The sequence below is a fragment of the Manacus candei genome, unplaced genomic scaffold, assembly GCF_025592945.1.
Source record: "Manacus candei isolate 608988 ecotype Guabito, Panama unplaced genomic scaffold, ASM2559294v1 h1tg000018l, whole genome shotgun sequence".
NCBI classification, from domain to species: Eukaryota; Metazoa; Chordata; class Aves; order Passeriformes; family Pipridae; genus Manacus; species Manacus candei.
The window spans coordinates 3,971,208-3,991,459 of NW_026138066.1; the positions used below are offsets into that span (position 1 = coordinate 3,971,208).

Sequence of the window (20,252 nt, forward strand, 5' to 3'; positions counted from 1 at the left end):
TCCCCGTGGCCGGCCTGCTTGGACACCACTTGGAGAGGGATGTTCTTACCCAGCTGGGGTGCCTGGTCACAAAGGCATGGGGCAGCCGAGATGTCCAATGCTGTGGATGAGGATGTACCAGTGGCAGTGCCAGTGAAGCTCTCCAAGGCTGGTGCCCACACAGCAGGGAGGGGCTTTCTCCAGCCAGGCGGTTATCCCAGGAGCTGAAGGCTTTTCCCTGGGCCAGCTGCTCCTTTCCCACTAACCCCAGGAGTGGCTGTGGGCCCCCGTAGCAGCTGACGTGTCTCTTGCCAAGGAGAGGACGGGAGCGGGTGGCGTGGTGAGGAGAAGGCAAGCTGGTACCATGGGCACGTCTGTCTTCCTGTGTCTCTTTGTTATCCTGCTTACCAGATGCTCCCCATCTGGATGTGCTGGAGATGTTGACTCTGCATCCCACAGTAAGTGAGCTTTCTTCCAGGCTCAGGGAAACACGGGGTCTGCTGCAAGGAGTCTTCCTTATCCAAGGTATACCCAAACATTGTGTTGAGCTTGCAGGAGAGGTGTTCAGGTGAGCTTGTAAGGTTGGGATGCTTGTGTGTATGTTGGGGGAGCCTCTTTGAGCTGCTCTTTGTGTACTCTCTGCCCAACCCAGATCTTTCCTCTCCAGGCACAGCCAGCACCACAGAGAAACCTGTCCTGTTAAACAACATCGCAGATGCTGAAGCCTTTGTCAGTGGTGCAGAGGTGGCAGTCATCGGATTCTTCCAGGTGTGTTCACAGCACCTCCCCTCTGCCAGTTGTGATCTCTACCCCACACTGATGACAATCTGGGGCTGGATGTGGTGTGAACACCTGCCAAAGGCAGCTATTGTCCTGAAAGGTGCTGGAGCTTTGACAGGCATGTGGAGGGATTAGGTGACATGTCACAAAGGGAATACAGGGAATTCGGTCTCTGTGCGGAAAGGGAGATGGAGTAAGGGAGGAAGGTGAAGGAGGTTGTAGGAGCCTTGGAGCAGGAGAAAGGGAAATGCTGCAGGGGAAGCAAAGCAAGAATGTGGGTAGCACAGAAACAGTGTTAGTGAGGGGTGAGTGGGAATGTCAGTGTTTTGCTGTAGTCAGCAAAGACGGAGTAAGGCACTGCCTGTGTGATGGGGCTGAGGAAGCTGTCTTGGAGCAGCGCTGGTGAGGGTCCTCTGAAGTCCAGGATGGCTTGGGCTCAGGCTATAACCTCCTCCTAGGGAAGGTGTAGGCATGGTCTTTGTCTCACTGCTTGGTTCCCCAGAATATCCTTGAGATCTCTGTCTCTTTTTTTATCTAAATTCAATTGAATTCAAAGGCGAGTGATGGGTACAAGCCCCTTGCCCCCTGAGCATGCATATTTTTCCTCAGGAAATAAGACAAAAATATTTATTGATTTAGAGCACTCTAAAACAGAGGCCTCTTTGACAGGATACTTATTACTTTTAAAGTCCTCAAATTGCACCTTTTTCTGCCTTTTCTTTGAGCTCTGCTCTTCTGCTGCCCACACGCTGCCTCATGTCAGAGAAGACTTCAGGCTTTCAAAAACAACTACTTCTGCAAGCACCTTCCTATTTCTGTCCTGTGCCAGGGGACAGGTCTGGGCTGGAGGGCAGGTAGGGAGGGCATCATGCCCTCGGAATAGCGCACTGACATCTCACATCCCAGCACAGAGTGAGGACTGATGGTGCTGCCTGTGCACTGTAAGTAGCAAGTGTGTGAGTGCTGGAGGCTTATGCCCCAGGGGCCTCAAGCACTGATCACAGAGCACCAGCCTCGAATTCAGTGCCTGCAGGCATTTGGAGCTTCTTGGGGGTTGCTCTTGCAGCTCTAAAGCTGTGCAAAGCAGCAAGGCAATCTACACACATAGAATGAAAGTGCTGAGACGCCTACTTCCCCCAGGGTAGCTGGCTGGGCTTGTGGCAGGGCTGTACCCAGAGCCTCCTCCTGAGCTACAGCAGGGACATGGCTTCTTTTGTCTTGTTCCACAGTGACCTCCCTCCCGCTGCAGGGTTTCATTCTTCAGAGCCAGACAGGAGGCTGCTGCCGTATGGCCCCAGCTGCCAGGAGCACGAGGCTGCAGCCGCCAGCGATGTGTCAGGCATTCAATGCCTGAAGCACGACAGGGCTGCGTTTGAACAGTAGATATGAACAGTAGATAAAGACGTATGTGTACCATGAAGGCTTGGCCCTCTGCCTGAGAGTATATTCATCCAAATAATGTCCGTGTTCTCTGTTTGCCATAAATTATTTCTCTGCTGCAGCCTTTCAATTCACTGCAGTATGTGGCTCGGCAAGCTTCCCGTATAATGAGCATGGCCTCCCTGACTGGGAACAGCATGCCATGGTGGAAAAACAGCACACTGCTCCAGAAACCCTGAGTGTCTGCGAGAAAGGGCCATGCTTGGCCTGATTAAACCCCAGCTTTCCCAGGAATGCTCCAAAACTCTGAGAAATTATTCCCACCCTAGGCTTTAATGCTCTCACCAGAGCAATGTTGATGTTCTGGCATTTCCAAAACAGGTCGCGAGAGATGACTTTCTTTGGAATGAACAAAGAATTTTGTTTTCCATTCACTCTGGGCTCGCAAGCAGCTGAGCTGACAGGTCAAACTAAAAAGAAAAACAAACCAATTTCCAAGCAGAGACCATGTCTTCAGAATTTATATCCGGTAACAGAAATACATCATTAAAAAGTTGGGAAGCGGAATAGCAAGGGAGGCTTTAATATAGGCTAGGGCTGTAGTTAATGCTCTCACTGTAAGAAAGAGAATGGACCTCAAATTGCTGAGAAATTGCACGTTTCCATCCTTTGATACTAGCTGAATTAGCTTGAATTAGCTACTTTTGAAAGGATATATTTAAGATATCTTTTTAAAAGAAAACAGGATACTGATAATGCAAGGTGTTCAAAAAATTGTAAACCCCTGACTCTAGAATCAAGGTTAGCTTAAAAATTGTGGGGGTTATATATTTATTTTACACACACACACACACACACACACACACACACACACATAATTAAATGTGCTACATCCAGATTATGGGTTTGTCCCCTTCCTTTTGAGAGCCCAAGGGCTCTTCACCATCTTGTGTTCGCCGTGAGCGTGGGCAGCGAGGGTTGGGAGGAGTGCAGGGCAGGGTGCACATCCTGCCATAATTAACTGCAGGCCGTAGGCTGGGACGGAAGGGGCGCTCGGCGCCGCCGCCTGCTGACGGCCCCGGCAGAGCGAGGACGGGCCGGGGGCCGGGGCTGTGCGTGACCCCCGCACCCCGCGGGCCGCGCAGGACGCGCGGGGGCCGCTCCGGGCCGTGGTGCGCGCGGCGGGCGGCAGGTGTCGCTCTCGCACCGCCCCGGGCGGGCGGCGGGGTCGGGGAGTGCCCGGGGGGGCTGCGCCCGTCACCGCCCGGCCCGTCACCGCCCGGCCCTTCACTGCCCTCCCTCTGCCTCCGCAGGAACCGGAGAGCGCCGAAGCGTCCCAGTTTCGCCTGACGGCCGGCCGGATCCCGGAGGTGCCCTTCGGCCTCAGCACCAGCCCCGCCGTCCTGTCCCACTACGGCGTCTCGGCGAACACGGTCACGCTGTTCCGCAGGGTGCGTGGGCACTGCGGCGTGGCGTGGGGCGGGGGGCACACACGACCTCGAGCAGCTCCCGGGGAACGCTGCCAGGCAAAAAACTGTTTCTCAGCACGAGCACTCTGATTTTGGGGCCCCCTAACGTTGGCATGGGTGAGAGGGGCTCTAGGACAAGCACTTTCAAGGTGCCCGCAGTCACGGCACAGAAGGGAGATCTCTGGGAGGTAGTAGTAAAAAACATTGAAGCTGCTCACCTCTCCTTAGAGCAAGCCAAAAAAAGGCTTGTCGTTGGCAGTCAGGCTGCCTGCCCACCTCAAAGCACATCGATATAGCTTCCTGCCCCAAAGAGGGCTTTTGCTTTTGGTTTGCAGAGTGCCCGTCACTGAGACATGGAACATTTATCACATCTGATGAGATTTGCCTTTTTAAGTGTTTGCCCTATGGATCTGGTTCAGCACCCAGTGCTCTGCAAAGAGCAATGTCTGTGTTTCTGCATGACCTGCCTGGAGCTCGGCATTAACTTGGATGGGATTTCCGTAGTTTCGGAAAGGGTCCTGAGACACATGAAAAGTGTCGAGAGCCCATGTTACAATGGATCAACACAGCAGGCTTGATATCAAATCTTGCCAAGTGTCACTTCAGGCAGGCAAAGCTGTCTCCTAGCATACAAAACTTTTCCATCATGACTGAAAACAGATCCAGCTGGGTCTCTGCAGTTACAGATGCTCTGCCACCAAAAGAAATCCCAAATGCTCTTTTCTGTCTCCTACACTGTGGTTTGCAGAGTTAGTCCCTAAATAAGCTTTGGTCATGGACCCATTAGAAATGTTACTTTAGAGTTTCTTAGGTATGGAGACTGTGCAAGATCAAATTTTTGTTGACCCCACTGTATGTGCTGGTGCTTCACTGTAGCTACGTTTGCTGAAATTTAAGGAGATGATACTGGAAATGGCCACGTACTTGCTTCAAGAATACCAAGAAAAGCTAAGAGCAAATGTTCTACTGGTTATATCAATTTCCTTGTGTTGCCCCTTTTCACACAAGCATGGCACTTGAAGAGAGGTAGGTATCTCTGAAGAGCAAAGGGGCCCCAGGTAGCACAAGAAATCCTAAGAGCCAGTGAAGTGTTGTATCACCAGAGCTCTAAGTGCATGGGGTGAGGAGAAATGGGGACACACTACATGTTCTAGGGAAACTAAATATGTCAGCTTGGCCAAGTTCTAGATCTAGGTTGTACAAAGATTGGACAAAGACAGTTTGTTCTCTGTTCTTTCTCATCATTTCCTGCACTGTGTTTACCACTGACATTATCCAAATAATTTAAAAAGAATGATCTAAGAGTGAGCAATAGGTAGGCAGGTCCTTTTATTTAACCATTTATTTACTGTGTGTAGATGTTGCAATTTCTAAGCAACACCCTTTTCAGTTTTGGTTTTTAGTCATGGTGGTTTTCTTCCAAAAGTACTGAAAACATCCTTTGTTTTTGTGCTGTGGCAGATAGTGAGGATGACTGCATTGGAAGAGTGTTTGATAAAAGAAAGTGTTTGGATTCTTGGAATTTGGATTATATTGAATATTCTTCGTTTAGAATCCAGTTTTTGTGACTGAACTCTTGTTTAATAGAAAAAAAAAAACAGCCAGGAAAATAATACACTAGTCAGGTTTAAATGTGGTTGACAGTTCACTTGTCTGATTGTCAATTTTTCTTAAATTATCAGACACATTATTTTTCATTTCATCTTGTGCTGGATAATGTGTAGGAGTTAGCGGTCAGAGATAAAAAGGAATTTTAAAAGAACGGATACAGGAACTTGGAATCAAATACTCATTTGAACAATACAAAGATGCATGACCAGGATAGAAGTGAATCAGAGGCGTAAATTAATTTTTTCTTTGCTTTTTGCAGAGTATGAAACACTTATAATGCTTAGAAGTTTAAGTCATAATTACAGTAGTAGGAGGGACTGCTGTCAACTGGTGAGACTTCTCTGCATATAGCGTAAGAAAACTGATTTATTCTAGTGAGGAATCTGGCCTGATGGACCTAAAAAGAACATAATTAACAGATGCTAACAGCCTAATTATATGGAGTGATAAAGACATTTTGACTACAGCTTCAACTATTAGATGCAGGCTATTTTCCATCCTTATTTTCTTAAGAACATAAATGTTGGGTGCAGATTCAAGATGTTATTATCCCAAAATGGAAATCAGATGTTTTCAGAAGCCCATGAAAGTCAAGAGAATACTTTCTGTAGAGTCCAGGGTGCTTTAGATTGTTTCCCAAGGCCTGTCTGATGTCACCTGCCCAGGTGTTGCACTGTCCTGATCTTACTTACTTGAGCAGAACTACTGTTTCATGTTATGCAGAAGGAAAATCTGTAAGAGCAATTGGGCCACACAGTTTGAAAAGCACCAGCTTGGGTTGTAATACAGGGTGAGTGATTGATATAAAAGACCTTGCCAGTGACCACAGAGCAGCAAAAATGACTTTAAATGTCTGCACCCCACAGGAAAAACTAACACAAACACTTTCAGACGTTGTACAGATGTGGGGAATAAAATCTGGAGTGTGCATATGGGTCTCTCCTTAGCCCCAAGAACCTCATTCAACATGTGTATCAATGGCCATCAAATCCCAAACTTTGGTCCTATTTCATACCAGGGCCCAGTGTCCCCATGGCTTAACTCAGTCACTTCCTGTGCTGGTGCTGCACAGGAACTCTGCCCCTAAACTCGGATGGTTTAGCTATCATTCGATGGTTGCCTGCTTCTTTTGTGTTTACCAGGTCATGAAAACCTCAATAAAATCACATCATTCTGGGGAAAAGGAGTGTGGGAAGATATGCAGCAGGATGGATTTTCCTCTAAAACTAAGACATGCTGGACTTGATTTTTTTTATTTTTTTTCCTGCTGTGCTGGAAGAAAAATCCTCTTTTTATTGGAGAGATTTCTTACTTGCACAATGTTTCCAGGAATTCCATACAGGTCCATGCCAATGTTTATTACTTGTAGAAGAAACAGAATAAGCAGACAAAGACTTTTTAAAAGGGATGTAAAGCCAAAATCTATGTGAGGAGTTAGGTTATTTAATGATCTCTTTCCACAGTGCCTAGAATACTTTGTCAGCTAATCCTCCCTGTCTCCGGTGCAGCAGAAGCCGATCGTATAGGGAAGGCTGGAGTCCTAAGTGATTTCTGCTATGCCATGAGTTTGCCTTGTACATGGGACACTGAAAAAGGATGGAAGATCTTAAAGTGCAGACTGGCCTCTGTAGGTTCTAGACCTCCAGAAGTGGTGGTGGGGAGAGGTGGGAATTATGTTGTAATGGAGAGAGGATGGCGGTGTCCCAGAAGGTTCGTGTGTCTGTGAGTGAGTGCCATCAGTGCCTCTGGAGGGGGTGCTGAGATGAGAGGACAGCTGTGACTGTAGGTGTCTTTGCATGTCTTCAGGCAGACAATGACCGGAGGAATCTGGATATGAACAACGAAGATGTCGATACTGAGAAGATGACTCGTTTCGTTCGGTTGAATGAGCTCCGCCTGGTGACAGAGTACAACCCTGTGGTAATTAGCAGCTCCCTGCAGCCCTCACCCTTGCACTTGGCCTTCTCATGGGTGTCCCTGGGCCCAAGAATTTGCATACCCAGATGTGTGTAAGGGTGGATGGGGTTGAGGGAGCCGTGCAGCTCTTCACTGCTTCTCCATACGTGGCCTGGAAGCAGATGCTTTGCTGGGGTGTGTGGGTGGGGTGGGAAAAGAAGGGAGTCATGGCAGTTCCTTTAGCCTTCCAGTAAATTTGGGATGTTGATGGGCAGAGCGCTCCATTCCTTACCACTCCTGCAGGCAGTGCTGCTTCCTCACATGGACATTTGCCATGTTGTGCCATGCCTGCAGACTCACCTCAACCAGAATCTCCTCTCTTTGGCTTAGAAGCCTTGAGAAACATGGAAACTCAAATGACCCACTCCCAGAAGGCAGGCTTTTTTTCCTCACTCACTGGGCAGGGTGTGATGTAAGTCTAGATATTTGACTGCATATTCAAGAGCAGGTTGGGATCTTCCCAAGCAAAATTTTTCACGTCCCCTCCATCCCTTACTCCAGAATTCATCTGTTCAGGAACAACAACAACAACAACAACAACAACAACAACAACAACAACAACAACAACAAAACCCCACACCTGCAACACACACACACACACACACAAAATCAGGCTTAGGATGCTTCCATGTTGGCCATCTTCTCTGGCTCACCCATCTGACTGCCACTGGCAGGGTCACAGTGGTTTCCCCTGCTGTAGAGGGTGATCAAGGATTTAAGCTTCTCTGAAATCTCAGCAGTTCACTGGGCTAACTGCTGTGGAGTCAATAGGTCTTAGAAGCCCCAGTGGCTGCAAGGCTGAGAATTTATCATTGCTGATGGGGTATTTTGTGGCCTTCTGGATAGCTACAACAGTGCTGACCAGGCTCATTTTAATCAAAGGGGAATGGCCCAACCTGTTTCAGAGCTATATCTTTTCAAGCTGATCCCAAGGATCATCTAAGAGAACTGATACAATACGCATTTCAGTCACAGCCCCCAAGTAGGAGAGCTTTTTTCTTTGAAAATGTAAAATTTTTGTTTCCACAATGAAATACTGTTGAAGTTTGTCTTTTTTCTTTAATAAAAAAAACCAAACCAAACCAAAACAAAAAAACACGTCCCAAAGAAGTGGATTTGCTTTCTCATCTTCATAAGCGATGTGAAAAATGCATTTTAAAATAACAGAATGTTTCTGGGGACTGCTATATCCTGCCCCACTCTCCTCAAAGCCCTTTGAGAGCACCCAGGTCATGTTGGCGGGGATGTTCTTGTTAGCTCTATAATTGCCCAGACCTTCTTAACCTTTGGAACTCCCATTGCATCCGTTTGCAATTCATTAGATCATAAGTCTTTGTTCATGTGTTTCTGCTGATGCTTTGGGTTCTCACTGCATGGTGTCCTGTTTGGCACCCAGGCTGTGTCCCTGACCGAGAAGTCATGAGCTGTTCAGCTGGTCCCCTCCACCCTGACTGTCAGTGCACAAGTTGTTAGGTTTTTCTCCAGACACTCTGGAGTGCTATCAAGGTGCTGCAATTAACAGTGCCTCCTGCAGTCTCTGGCCCAAAGCCCTCCTAGCTCCCCTAAGGTAGTCTGGGTTTTTGTAAATATTTTTTCCCGGTGCATATGCTGTTTGCATCCAAGAATGCTGCTGGTCAGCAGAGGATGGGGTCACATGGATTGCACCGAGTGCTGCCAAGAGTTTCACTCCCCATTCTGGGGCCCTTACTGTTTCTCTTCCATACTTAAGGCATTATTAGGCAATGCTTACCCTGTGGGCTTACCAGGAGAGTCAGATATGACCTGACCATGTTGATGAGCTCTGCTAATTGCTCTTGCACAAAGTTGTGTGGACAAGCACACCTTTGTGTGGAGCTGCTGGAGGACCTGCTGCTCCAGCCCTGTCCACTGTCAGCCCAGCCTTGTCATGGCCCTTGGTGCTGGCTGACTTCACCCTCACCTTCCCCCTCGTCCTCTCCCATGAGGTTCCCTAATGTTCTCCAGCCTTAGTTTGTATCCCTTTTACTCTCCCCTGCCTCAGCTGTGCACCAGCAGAGGAGTGAAGGAATACAAAATGTCTGATAAACATTAGGCTAGCAGCAGAGTCTCGTCTGCCAAAAACTAGATGCTCTGTAGTGCACTGCCTTTGCCAGCATGCACTCCCTGACCCCTTCCTTGTTACTCCTGGAGCCTGTGGAAACTTTCTGCTCCTGTTGGCCAGGAGCTGTACAGTCTGTGCCTCTGTGGTTTCAGTGGCACGGGGGAGGCAGCAGGTCTGGCCCCATTAGTGTTTAATTTGAGGGAGAGGCTGCAGGGCTGCAGGAAGCAGACGGAAGGAGAAGTGAGATGACGAGTGAGTGAGTTCATCGAGATGGTGCGGTGGCTTCTTGGGCAGTGCCAGCCCGGTCTCCTCACAGAGGGCCAGTGTGTATTGATTGCCTGCTTGGCCCTTGCCTGGAGTGAGAGACAGCTGGCTCCAGGTCTTCTCACTGTGGGACTGCCAAGGCAATTTTAACCCTCAGCACTCTGGAGTGCCCAGGCCCTGGGGTTGCTGAAACTCTGGACTCATTCTCATCCTATGCACAGCCTAACACTAAAGAAAAGAAGTAAGGGGAGACACCAACCTTGACACAACAAATCCTTCCCACTTTCTTGCTTCCGTTTCAGCTGGATGCTGGACCTCAGTGATTTAGAACACCCTTATATTCACTGTTTGCTGGCTTTTACTCTCCACATCCTTGCTCTAGTCTTTAGCTTGCTTTATATAGGCAGTTCCCCTACCTAATCACTATCTTGAGGACAGTGGTGAACCCTTGTGGTCTTCAGATACTCATTTTAGGAATAAGCAAAATCAGGGGATTAAGTGCTTCCACAAAGAACCCAGATTGGAACCCTCCTGCTTTGAAGAAACCTGTCCTGCTTGTGATGTTGATTTGCAAAGAAACCTCAGCCAAGTCAGGAGGACTGATGTCCCTCTGACACTGCATCCAATACAAATTGAATGTTCTCAACCTCCTTGTCTGTGTGTGTTTTTCTCTCTGTGATGGGCAGACAGCAGTAGGTGTGATGCAGAGTTCGCTCCAGTTTAACCTCCTCCTGATCACAGACAAGATGTCCCCAAAGCACCCTGAGCGAATGCGCAAGTTTCGGGCGGCAGCAGAGCTCTTCAAGGGAAAGGTGAGTCCGAACAGAGACAAAGAGAAGGGAGAAAAAAAATACAATAATTTCTGCCATGAATGGGGAGGGCATAATCTCCTCTGTGCATTATGAGAGCAAAGATCAAGTAGCAGGAAAAGAAGATTATTTGGGTAATTAAGTGGAGGAGTTGGTTCTGTTCACCGTTTGCCAGTTTGTCTCCTTGCGGGGAAAATATCCTCTCTATCCTGCTCCTCTTCTCTCTTGGTGGAACACTGTGTATTTCATTGCTTCTGGTCCAGTTTTGTTCCCTTGTACTAGTTGATGACAAACAGCTGCTCTACTTCAGTCTGGTGATGGTTGCATTCCACTGATGTGAGAGGTTAATTTGTATATACAGCACACAAGATGCCAAGGAGCCTTATATAAGTGACCAGATAACAAATAACGTCAGTGTTTCTTAACCCTTAGACTTCTGGTAGAATCCTGGGGAAATGGCTATTTTAAAGGAGTTGGAAGTGGGTTTCTTGAATTTTGCACACAAAGGCGATGAGATAGATGGGATGTTTGAGAGAAATTTTGCCTAGTTCCCATCCCTTGTGTACAGAGCTCCCCGAATAGTAAATCAACCCATGGCTGATTCTCTGCCAAGCAGCTGGATTATGGAGGAATTTGTGTCTGAGGAACAGAGGAATAAACTGGCAAGCAAAGGAGAATTCGGAGCAACAGGAAGGCATTTGAGGAAGATGAGAGTGGGCAGAAGATCACAGCAGTGGGGACAACTGAGCTGAGAGGCAGGCGGAGATCTTCCTCTGAGAAGTGTGGAGCTGGAAAGAGTTGGGGTTTGATAACTAGAACATCTGCATGCCTCTTTTTTTGGCACTAAATGGGCAGATTAGAAATCAAGTATATCCTCACCTTCAAATTCTGGGGCCATCTCAGGACCATGCACCCCCAAAAGTCTTGAGACATGTTTATGGCAGGACTACTTCGGACCTTGCCATCTTCCCTACCCATTGGCAAGAGACTAGGGAGAAACTAGGCATCAAAGTCAAAAGGTCCCTTTAGAAGGGTTTTGCTTTGGTGAGTATGTAGTGATAAAAAACCCCTCATTTATCTGAAAAATTCTATTCATCTCATGTGAGATTTGTGTTATATTAATACTATTGTCACTGTCCTTCATGAGCAGCAGTCTGACACAGGTCTCCCCCAAGCAGCTAAGTCTTCTAACAAATTGCTGTTTAGCACTGCTATCCTTTGCTGATGCAGCTGCATCTAGTTTTCATGTGATACACCTAGATCTGAGAAAAGGGGAATAATTTTCCTAGAAATACTTCACAAAACATTGGATAAAATGTTGTACTGAAGTCCAGATAGTTTATAAATTTTCAGCAAGCCAAATCTAACTTTTTTTTATTCGTACAGGCAAGTTTCCCACCAAATCAGTCTAGAAGTTTGCCAGAGTAAAACATAAAAGAATAAAGATGTGGGAATTTGACTAATTATTTCTGCTTTACTGCAGTGTTACTGCAGGACACAGAGATGAAAATAAGTTGTTTTTCCCGGAGGAATGGCACTTTGAGGAGTAAACCGTGTTTTGAATTGCCCTCTTAGAAAACAGCAAGAGAGCTCTGCTTGGCTTTTAGATCTGGACAGCAAGGAGTAAGCAGGGTCATATACCCATTTAGGTTTGTCTCCATTGTTCTGTTATTTAGAAAGACATGAATTAGTTGGTGTATCAGAAGCAACCACTGCATAATACCATGATAATCTCTGCTAGCTAATTTTCCTAAATGGAGTTGTCTGTTGTCAGGACTACCAACTTAACTGAGGTTTACTTCAAAACAAGTAAAGAATTGAGTAAAGTTTGCCTTTTTGTGGCTTGCAGATTGTCTGAGAATTAATGCAAGATTATTGACTTGAATTTTATTAGAGATTACCAGTGAATGATTCATATCCTGTGGGATAGTGGTGGAAGGCTTGCTTGTGCTGCAGGATTAGTGCTGTCAGTAGTTTGAGCAAGGAATCATTGCTGTGGAGTGGTGTTCAGGCTGCCTGTGAGCATGTACCACTGTACAGTGCTTTACAGCCAGAGTGCCAGAATGGAGTGGGAATGCTTGGTGTGTGTTGCAATTTCTGTACAGGCCAATGCAAAACACAAACAGAGCCTCGAGAGGGTTCCCAAGCAGGAGAAGGGGTACCTATCCCATCACACATCTCTGTTGCCATCTGATGGAAGAATACTCTTTGTCATTATTATTGCTAGTGGGAGGGAAAAGAGAAACTTGTTGCTTGGATTGATGGAGAGGTGAAGAGGAACTACTGCTGCTGCTGAGTGGCTGACTCCAAATAGTGAAGAAAATCAGGGAATCATGGAATCATTTTGGTTGGAAAAGACTCTTAAGATCATCAAGTCCAACCAATAATGGATCATGAAGAAGTGATTCACCTGCCAGTTCCTGGATTATGGTCCTCCTTTCATCTCTGGTTTATGATCTTCTCATTCTTGCCTGAGAGGAAGCTGAGATTTTCATCTGGAGGATCCATGAAGCTGTATGGTGAGGACTGTTACTTGAAAACAGCCTGAGCTGCACCCTGAGCAGCAGTGAGGGCCTGAAGGCAGTCTAGATTCCTCCAGATTTTATTGTGGAACCTGGGTGCTGTAAAATGCTGGAGAGGAAAAAGCAAATGGTAGATGATGCTAAGCCAGCGTAAGCTGACAACAATAAGAAGAAATATGGTAGTTTTCTAGCAGACTTTGAGAACCAATTGTGGGTGGAAACAGTGAACAGAGTTCAAGAGCACTGCAGCTGCAGGAGTGAATCCACCAGCCTTCTTGGACGGATCCCACTGCAATTAAATACGTGCTTATTTAAGAAAGTACTGCCAAGAGTCCAGGTTTTCTACTGGAAAGAAAATGTCAGGGTTTGCATTGCTGGGCCAAACTAGCATAATAATTTTCAGTTTTTTTGCTACAGGATCAGAGTATAGCATGATAATTACAGCTGGTGTATCTCATGGGTATTGGCAGAAGTTTCAATAGTGTGATGTTGGGAATAACAAAAGCAGCTTTTGCTGCAACTGATGCAATTGGTTTCCAATGTGAAAATGTTTTGGGTAGAGATGTTTGCAAACTCTCTTTTAATTTGTATGTAGGTCCATTTAGAAATGGGTTCTGAGAAACTCCCGAGTGTCCTTCAGGACTTCTTCCATTGAAATGAAAAGATGATGCCTTTTCTCTTGCAGACAGTCATCCATACACTTTTTATTTTTCTTATCAGACATTGCTGGCTCCAGAACTGAGAGAGATAATATTTAGAGATGCCTCTTTTAGCAATAAACAGAGGAGCCTGTAAATATGGATTTTCTATGTCACTTAAGATATCTACAGTAAAGTTGTTTCTGCACTTTTTTTTTTTATTCAAGACTGATGTTTTAGTTTTACTTTGATGCAGTTTGTAAGCTATGTAAGACATTATTCAAACTTCAGAATTTGATCTTTTTGCTTATACAGTCTTCTCCAAGAATGAAGACTGCGGTTCTCTGAAGTTCAAAGTCAAACACTGGATACGAGGCTTGATCATCCTTCCTGTTTATCTTTGTTAGAAAAAACTAAGCAATGTTAGATTGGTTATTACCATTGCAGTGCTATTTTCAATTAACTTTAATTCCTTGGGCAATAACATCATTCCATATCTTAGTATTTACTAGGAACTCGATGTTCTAAAAGCGCTGGGCTAGGAATCAAGTTGTCAACACACCAAAACAGTATCAGTGTACAAATTTTCTGAAAGAGAGCTTATCGCAGGTGACAGTGCAAAGATAATATCATGTGTGGAGTGGAGAGTTTGTGTCAGGAGTTTGTCATCCATGAAGGATATCCATCACTGCCTGTAGCAGCAGATCTCTGAAATAAGGCAAGAAGTTTGCAACAAAATGAAACAATTTCATGGAAATAATTTCAGAATGAAAAAAAACTCAACCAATTATTATACAGGAGAGTATGAAATGGAAAGTGAACTTTCTGTTTGGGATGGAACTAACTGGTTTCTAGCAATGATAAAAGAGTTGCCATTATAAGTGGTATTTTTGTTTTGATGAATTATAGCTTTGGTGAGTCGTCTGAGCAAAGGTTTTAGGCTCTTTTCAGCACTGATTGAGAAGGACAACCATATCTTCCCTTCCAAAATAGGTGGAATAAAGTGCTTGTCACTGTTTATTGTAGAGGTTACCTAAATGGCTGACTGAGACAAGGCTAGGATCTGGATGGCAGAGGTTGGGCAATATGAATCTTGCCTCATGGTCATTATAATTTTCCATGATCACTGCATTTATTCTTTATGAATAGAGCTGGATGAGAATCTCGGAATAAAATAAATTCCTCAGTTTGTGTGTTTCCATTTGCTTCTGTAAGGAAGAAGGTATTTGAAATTCTAAACCCCAACATTTTTATTCTTTTATTCTTACTCTATTTTTTGTATTCATGGATAAAATATGTACAGCTTTTTAGTTTTTGGGGTCTTTAACAAAGACTGGAAGCTTGATAAAGTGAAGAATATTGACTAACATTTATTTATATTGCCATTTTAAAATGTTATTCATCTGTTTTAAAGGTGAAGGAGGTTTTGTATAGAAAATGACACCATTTATGAACCTAGGTATTCTAAATGCCTTTTTTTAATAACCTCTTGTTTAACATTTGATTGAAAAGATACAGTTGTCTGGTGAATCTTTCATAGAGAAACCCAAAAGTCTGTGAATGAACTGCTGAAAATGTGGTACCATTTCCTGTAACAACCCCCTGAAAATGCTTCCTCTCCAGCAATGGCTTCTGTTTCCAGCTTGCTGGTTGGAAGGAGAGCTCTAAAACATTAAGTATTGCTGTTCCATCTGAAAGCCACTTAGCTCAGGTCTTTAGACCTGTGAACCTCAAATTTTTGACCATTCTTTAGCTTGGTGTTTTATCTTGCAAAAAAGATGAATTAAAACTCTGAGAGAAGTTTCCCACAACTTGTCTGTTCACTAACTTGTTTCCCTTGGGGCGCAGTTGGCTTTTGAAAGAGAAATTGCAAGTGGTAAATATCACATATCCAATGGAAGTACTGTTCCTGTTTCTGTATCTCTCTGTATAACTGCAGTTAAACCATACAGCATCCTAACTATCCTTCCTTTCCATAGGCTGTTCCCTAGGAAAGTTTCCAGATTTGTTTTGTTTTTTTTATAGAACATAAATTTAATAAAATAAAGAACTGGAGGTTTACCAAGTTTATTTTTAGAGAAGAAAACAAGTTTTGAACTAGCTTGAGTGTTCTTCATTGAAATGATAGAAAAACATGAGTCACAGCCTGGGAATTAGGCACATCATCTTCACATTACAATTCTTTTCTTTTATTAAACTCTTCTTTTTTCTTGTGTCAATTAAGTCATAGCTTTGTCCAAAAGTACATTGAATATGCTAGCCAAATAGACTGCACAGGATAAAAAGGAGATAAAATGACACATGCTAGCTGGGTGTTTATTTCATTGACTTGGATCTCAACTGCTGAGGGATGCTATTTAATCAGGTCACTGATTAAATTGTTTCATTGATATATTTTTTTTAATAAAATTTATACATAATTTTTGTATTTAGCATTAATAGATAATTCAGCAAAGATTTTTGAGATAGCTGTATATTTTATTGGTAATATTTCAGATTCTAGAATTTTAAGTTTGTGCTAATTCCTACTACACCTCTACAATCTAGGCTGAAACTTAGCTTTTAAACTGAAATCATGGAGTTGGTCACCAATTATGATATATTTGTACTATTGAATCATCCCAGAATAATCCTAATCCTTGGCTTGATCTTGTTCTCCAAGAATATCTGGGAGCACAGAAGACTGTAGGTCATTCTCATCCTGACTTATTCATTACTGGGCTTCTCTCCCCAGGTCTGAACAACCCTTCACTGAGTTGGGCTGTACGGAAGTTGGTGTCTTGCCAGCAACTTCTGTTTCCCAAATGATTGCATCTTCATTTATGTTCACTGCAGCTAACTTAAATACATTTTTTGTGTTTGGTGCTTTCATCTTCTTATCCTTGTTGTCCTGTACTTCACTCCCAGGTTCTTGCAATTGAGTTTGATTCTTCACACACCAAAACATTTTCTGCCGCTCTTGGTCTTGCATGTATGTGAGCATCTTATGCAAATAACGTGCAAGTAGAAGAGTCAACTTCTTTGACATGTGCTGCTAAGATAGGACATCTTGTTTCCTTATCTATTAAGAGAATAGAAGTGGAGACTGCCTTCCTGTCATACTGCAGATATATTTTTAAAGAAGGTGAAAGAAGACATTTTGGTTGGTAGTGTAAGTCTGGACTTAATACAGAAAAACGCACTGCATGGAGCTGCTAGATTGTGGCAGAGGAAAGTGTTGTTCTAACAGAGATAGTTTTCTCAAACTTTTTATAAAAAAAATCACTGTTAATCTTCATATGATTGCTGTTTGGGGATCTGCTCTCTCTCTCATCTTCTGTTTTTCTCACATTTCCTTTCCTGTTTCCATCACAGATTCTCTTTATCCTGTTAGACAGCAATTTGAAGAGCAATGAACCAGTAGTGTCATACTTCCAGCTGAAGAAGTCCCAGCTGCCAGCTCTGGCTATATTCCACACACCAGATGATGAGCATGATGTGATGACTGTGGATGAAATCTCCATTGAGCATGTGAAGGACTTCTGTAATCGTTTCATACAAAGAATGAAGAAGGTGGGTCCTGTATGGGAAACCGGGATCTTGTAGGATAATGCTGTTGTTCACAAGGCTCTTGAAGAAGATGACTTCGGTTTCTTGAACTCCTTCCCATCCCTGCCACCTTCTCTTCCACATACATTTGCACCTGAATATGAGTAAAGCATTAGATCTAGGGCAGAACAGAGATGGATATCTTTGCAGAGCCTCTTTCTTCATCTACAACAAGAAGATTTCACTGACCTCTGAAGGTCTCTGTGAAGCATCTATCATATAGGAACAGCAGCTGGGGAGACAAAGTGAAGGGTGCCTTTGAATGCTGAGAATGGGATGGTGAATGGCCGCATATGAGAGTGGGTGAGAGAAAAATGGCGTGGATAGGAGTGAAATCTATCGGGAAGGCTACAGAACAGAGTATACAGATGGGGGCTTAGGACTCTAGTAGAGGTCTCTGCTGGGAGAGGGGCAATTTAATCTCCATGTTCATTCAGTGTTAAGAGTTTTCTCTGTTAAAATTCATCTTCCTATAGCACAGAGGTTTTGTGTTGTAAAGTGGAAATGAGATAGGCAGGGCAGTGGCATAGACAGCAGAGGGAGGCATTTGAGTTATTTTTCTTTTATCACTATACTGAGAAACCGAGTAACATCAAAACTGATTTCATGCCTCTAATGTGTTTTAGAAAGAAGATGAATCTGAGAAGCCCCTCAATGAGGAACTCTGATTCTTTCTCAGCCAACAGGATGACTGTGCCCAGAATCATCTTATTCTGGTGTATTAAGAGTTCACTTCACCCTGCAGCTCGACAATTTCTGAACCAAGTTGGTCATGTATTCCCATCACCATTCTATGTATATATATGCTGTCTATCCTCTCCAGAAATCTCTTATCTCTTCTCATTTGTTGGTTCCAGTTCACTTCTTTTCAGTACTCCAGCACCTTTGGTATTGCCTTACGATGTGTCCTTCCATGCCACTCTGTTGGAGCAAAGAGTGGCGTAGCAAAATGGCAATATCAGAGGTAAAGCTAGTAGTTCCCAGGGATCTGTTTCCCTCATTCTCTTGGCTTTTGGTGATATGCTGAGATCCACTGTCAGCCTTTCCTGACACTACAAATGGATTGGTTGCATGATGTCACATGAACTTTTCCATTTATTTTACTAAATAAAGCAGAAAGTGAATAGCCTGAATTTTTACTCAAATATGTTGTTTCTCACTCCTCTTGTCTTTCACTTGAGAATGAAGTCTCTATATTTCTGAGTAAGCTTAAAAAATCTACTTTCTCTGAGTTTAACTTAGGCTTAGCAACCAACCAGGTTGGTTGCTAAAAATCATTCCCCATGGAACTAGACCCATCATCAACAGATATTTCCACCTGGATGAGAGATTTCTAGGAAGGTTTGGAGTCAGAACAGCACTGGGTACAGCAGCTCTGAGATGGGGTAGCAGAAATGAATGAGCCTAAGATGTTGCAGAAGGGCAGTAGAAAGTTGCCTTGCAAGACAGGGGATATTCCACACTACATTGGAGGGAAAGGCTAATGTCTGTGTATTGACCTCAGACATTCCTCAGGGGTCACAGTACTGGTATACAGGAAATGGGGACTTTGCAGGCAAGGTATATGAGCCATCTTTGTTCTGCTGTACTAGATGCATGCAGTAGGCTTGACTCATACTTGGCTCAGCATCCTTTGGCATGAAGTATGGATGCTCCTCTCAAATAGTGACTGCAATGTCTCTCAAGGCTTGAGAGACTAGGCCTTGGACAGGGAGCCTAAGAGGGGTAGAGCTGAGAAACCTTTCTCAGAGATTAGGCCAATGCAAAGAACTGATAACAGAAAGAAGTTGTTCTTGCTTATGAAGGAAACACAGCTCCCCAAGGCAGAGGAAGAAGTCAGGAGTTGGAAGGGATGCAAAGTAACTGCCCAATACCATGATTGCCACAGCAGGGAGGCAAGTGCTGTGTTACCTCTTGTCTCTTCCACTTGGATCATTCATTTAGCGAGAACTCGTCTCCCACACAGCTGGATTTATGTATATAGTGCATTCCAGAATCCCCATGTCAGTGGTGTATGATGATGTGGAGGGTTGACCTTGGCTGGACACCAGGTGCCCACCCAGCCTCTCTATCACTCCCCTTCCCAGAGGGACAGGGGAGAGAGTAAGGTGGAAAAAAGGAAACAACTCGTGGGTTGAGATAAGACAGTTTACTTAAAGCAAAAAGCAAAGTGAAGCTTGCGCGTGCAGAAGCGAAAGATAGCAGGGTTTATTCTCTGCTTCCCATGAGCAGCAGTGGTCGGCCACTCCCGAGAAGCAGGGCTTCAGTACGTGTGAGAGTTTCTCAGTAGGTAGCCATTAGACAATGAATGCCCACCCTCCTACTCTGTGCTTTAGCTTTTATATCTGAGCTGACGTCATATGGTATGGAACATCCCTTTGGTCAGTTTGGGTCAGCTGGCCTACTTGGGTCCCCTCCTGGGATCTTGTCCTCAGCTGAGGAAGGAATGTTACAGTGTTGGTGCTGTGCTCAGCAGTAGCCAAAACACCCTTCTAGCTGCCAATGCAGAGCACAGCACTGAGGGCTACTGTGGGGAAATGAACTACAGCTCAACCAGACCCAATACAGATGATTTTGAATTCCTGGTTTTATACTAGTCCTAGAACGTGCAGGGCTGTATCTCCTGCCAAGAATCCTGCTTGCTTTCCCTCAGTTGGAAAACTGCTGCTTTTTATGGCTATAGCTTGTTCCTCCCTGGGAAGGGTTATATTCCTTCCTCTGCAGTATGGTAAAGAGGGAAGATCTGCTGCAGAGACATCTATGAGGAGTCCTGGCATTGTAGATGTTTCCAGTGTCATGCATGTCTGTGGTCCAGACCAAACAGTGTGGGGGGACTGGCCTGCTGCACAGGTGTCTGAGGTACATGTCTTGGCCCTGTGTGAACACAACAGCTGCAAGAATTGGGCACAGCGACGTGACTCTTCCTCAGTGCTGGAGGGAAAAAAAACAGGACATGAATGAAGCTCTGGTTCTGCAAACAAGCCTGGGAGTAAGAGCAGTGTCCCCAGTGACTGTGTTCGCTGTGTACACAGCTAATTATAGGGATAGCTTTTCAGGAGCTTCATTATGTACACTGGGGAGTTTAATTCCCTCTGCACTTTGCAGAGCTCTGCACCGAACTGACAATCTTAGGAGCCACAAGGACACCAGAGGAAAGGCCTCCTCCTCCTCCTCCT

General features: G+C 44.7%; 1 protein-coding gene across 1 annotated transcript; it reads left to right on the forward strand.

Annotated features, from left to right (window-relative positions):
• The first annotated feature begins 54 nt into the window (after window positions 1-54).
• Window positions 55-18,230, forward strand: ERP27 (endoplasmic reticulum protein 27). The gene is made up of 7 exons (XM_051784295.1): window positions 55-437; window positions 647-747; window positions 3,453-3,590; window positions 7,026-7,139; window positions 10,206-10,331; window positions 16,843-17,040; window positions 17,703-18,230. The coding sequence occupies exons 1-7, from the start codon at window positions 344-346 to the stop codon at window positions 17,742-17,744; spliced, it is 813 nt and encodes a 270-aa protein (XP_051640255.1). The 5' UTR covers window positions 55-343; the 3' UTR covers window positions 17,745-18,230.
• Window positions 18,231-20,252: the final 2,022 nt, after the last annotated feature.